Here is a 1,252-nt window from a genome sequence, read left to right as displayed (position 1 = left end):
TTTTTTTGTTTAGTTGTGTTCTAAGAAGAGACATTGCTTTAGCGAACTTAAAAATCATCCGTGGTTCCAAAAAAACCTTAATTTTTAAAATCTTAAATATATATATATATATATATATATATATATATTTATATATTCATTTATGTCTTTTTTTAAATATATTAATTTTGAATTTTTATATTTTACCTAATATTACTTTAATAATAATTTGAAAACTTGTGAATTTAATATATTATTTTATATTATATTATATATATATATATATATATATTTCTTTTTAAACGTATAAATTAATACTCAAAAGAGAATTATTTTTTTGAAATGAGTTAAAAAATTTTTAATATATATTTATTCTTTAATATCTTCTTTACTTAAACTTTCATATTTCTTTTTCACGTCTTCCAACTAAAAACAAAATAATAACATTGATATATAAATATTATATAGATTGATATAAGGATATATTATGTATGATTTATAATTTGTAATTTTTTTTTTTTTTTTTTTTGTTGTTGTTGTTATACCATTATTTTCAATTTTTTTACATATTGTTTTTTTTCGTCAAATTCTTCATACACATTCTTTGTTATCGTATTTATTTCCATTTCATTATTTCTTTTAATAGATTCGTCTTTTTTCTTTTTTAAATCATTTAATAAAATCTTTTTACTTTTTATTTTGTTATTAGATTCTTTTAATAATTCCATCTTATCATTTAAAAGCTTTTCTAGATAAAGACTCTTTTCGTCATAATGTAATTTTTTCTACTCAGAAGGGTAAGGTGAAAAAAAAAAAAAAAATAAAATAAAATAAAAAATACAAGGTATAATAAAATAACAATAAAATAATATGCACACAAAAATATTTTTTATTTATCTATTTAATTATTATATGTACATGTTCATAATATTATGACCGTTCAGGTAATTTATATATAATTTTCTTTGTCTAGCCATAAATATATTTTTTAAAAGATTACTTGTGTCGATTTTATAATTTTTCTATTTAATTTTTCGATTTTCTTTTCTAAGTTTATTTCTTTAGTTTTTAAATTTTTATATTTTAGTTCTAACTGTTCAAAATCTGCATGAATAAGGTTTTCATTTTTTAATTTAAATTTATTAAATAGAGTTATTTGGGCTCTAAGGATACTGTTATGTTCGTATAATTTTCTGAGCGAAAGTAAATTTTTCCTGAACAGTTCTTCTTTTCCAGATATTCTGAAAGAGTTCATGTCTTCTTTCATTAAATA

At 17.7% G+C, this 1,252-nt stretch overlaps 1 protein-coding gene across 1 annotated transcript in view; it reads right to left on the bottom strand.

The window, feature by feature from the left end:
• Nucleotides 1-348: 348 nt before the first annotated feature.
• The window catches only part of PGSY75_0724500 (hypothetical protein), a gene marked incomplete at both ends in the record, with an annotated part of 1,381 nt that continues 477 nt past the window's right edge, over nucleotides 349-1,252 (bottom strand). Inside the window, 3 exons of the mRNA XM_018785087.1 lie at nucleotides 349-405; nucleotides 525-764; nucleotides 980-1,251. Coding sequence (XP_018642588.1) covers nucleotides 349-405; nucleotides 525-764; nucleotides 980-1,251 — 569 coding nt within the window. Of the gene's footprint in view, nucleotides 406-524; nucleotides 765-979 lie in introns of the transcript that reaches the window.

The sequence above is a fragment of the Plasmodium gaboni genome, chromosome 7 (assembly GCF_001602025.1).
Source record: "Plasmodium gaboni strain SY75 chromosome 7, whole genome shotgun sequence".
Classification (NCBI taxonomy): Eukaryota; Apicomplexa; class Aconoidasida; order Haemosporida; family Plasmodiidae; genus Plasmodium; species Plasmodium gaboni.
Note: the sequence above shows the minus strand (reverse complement) of the source record. Positions and strands in the feature narration are given on the sequence as shown.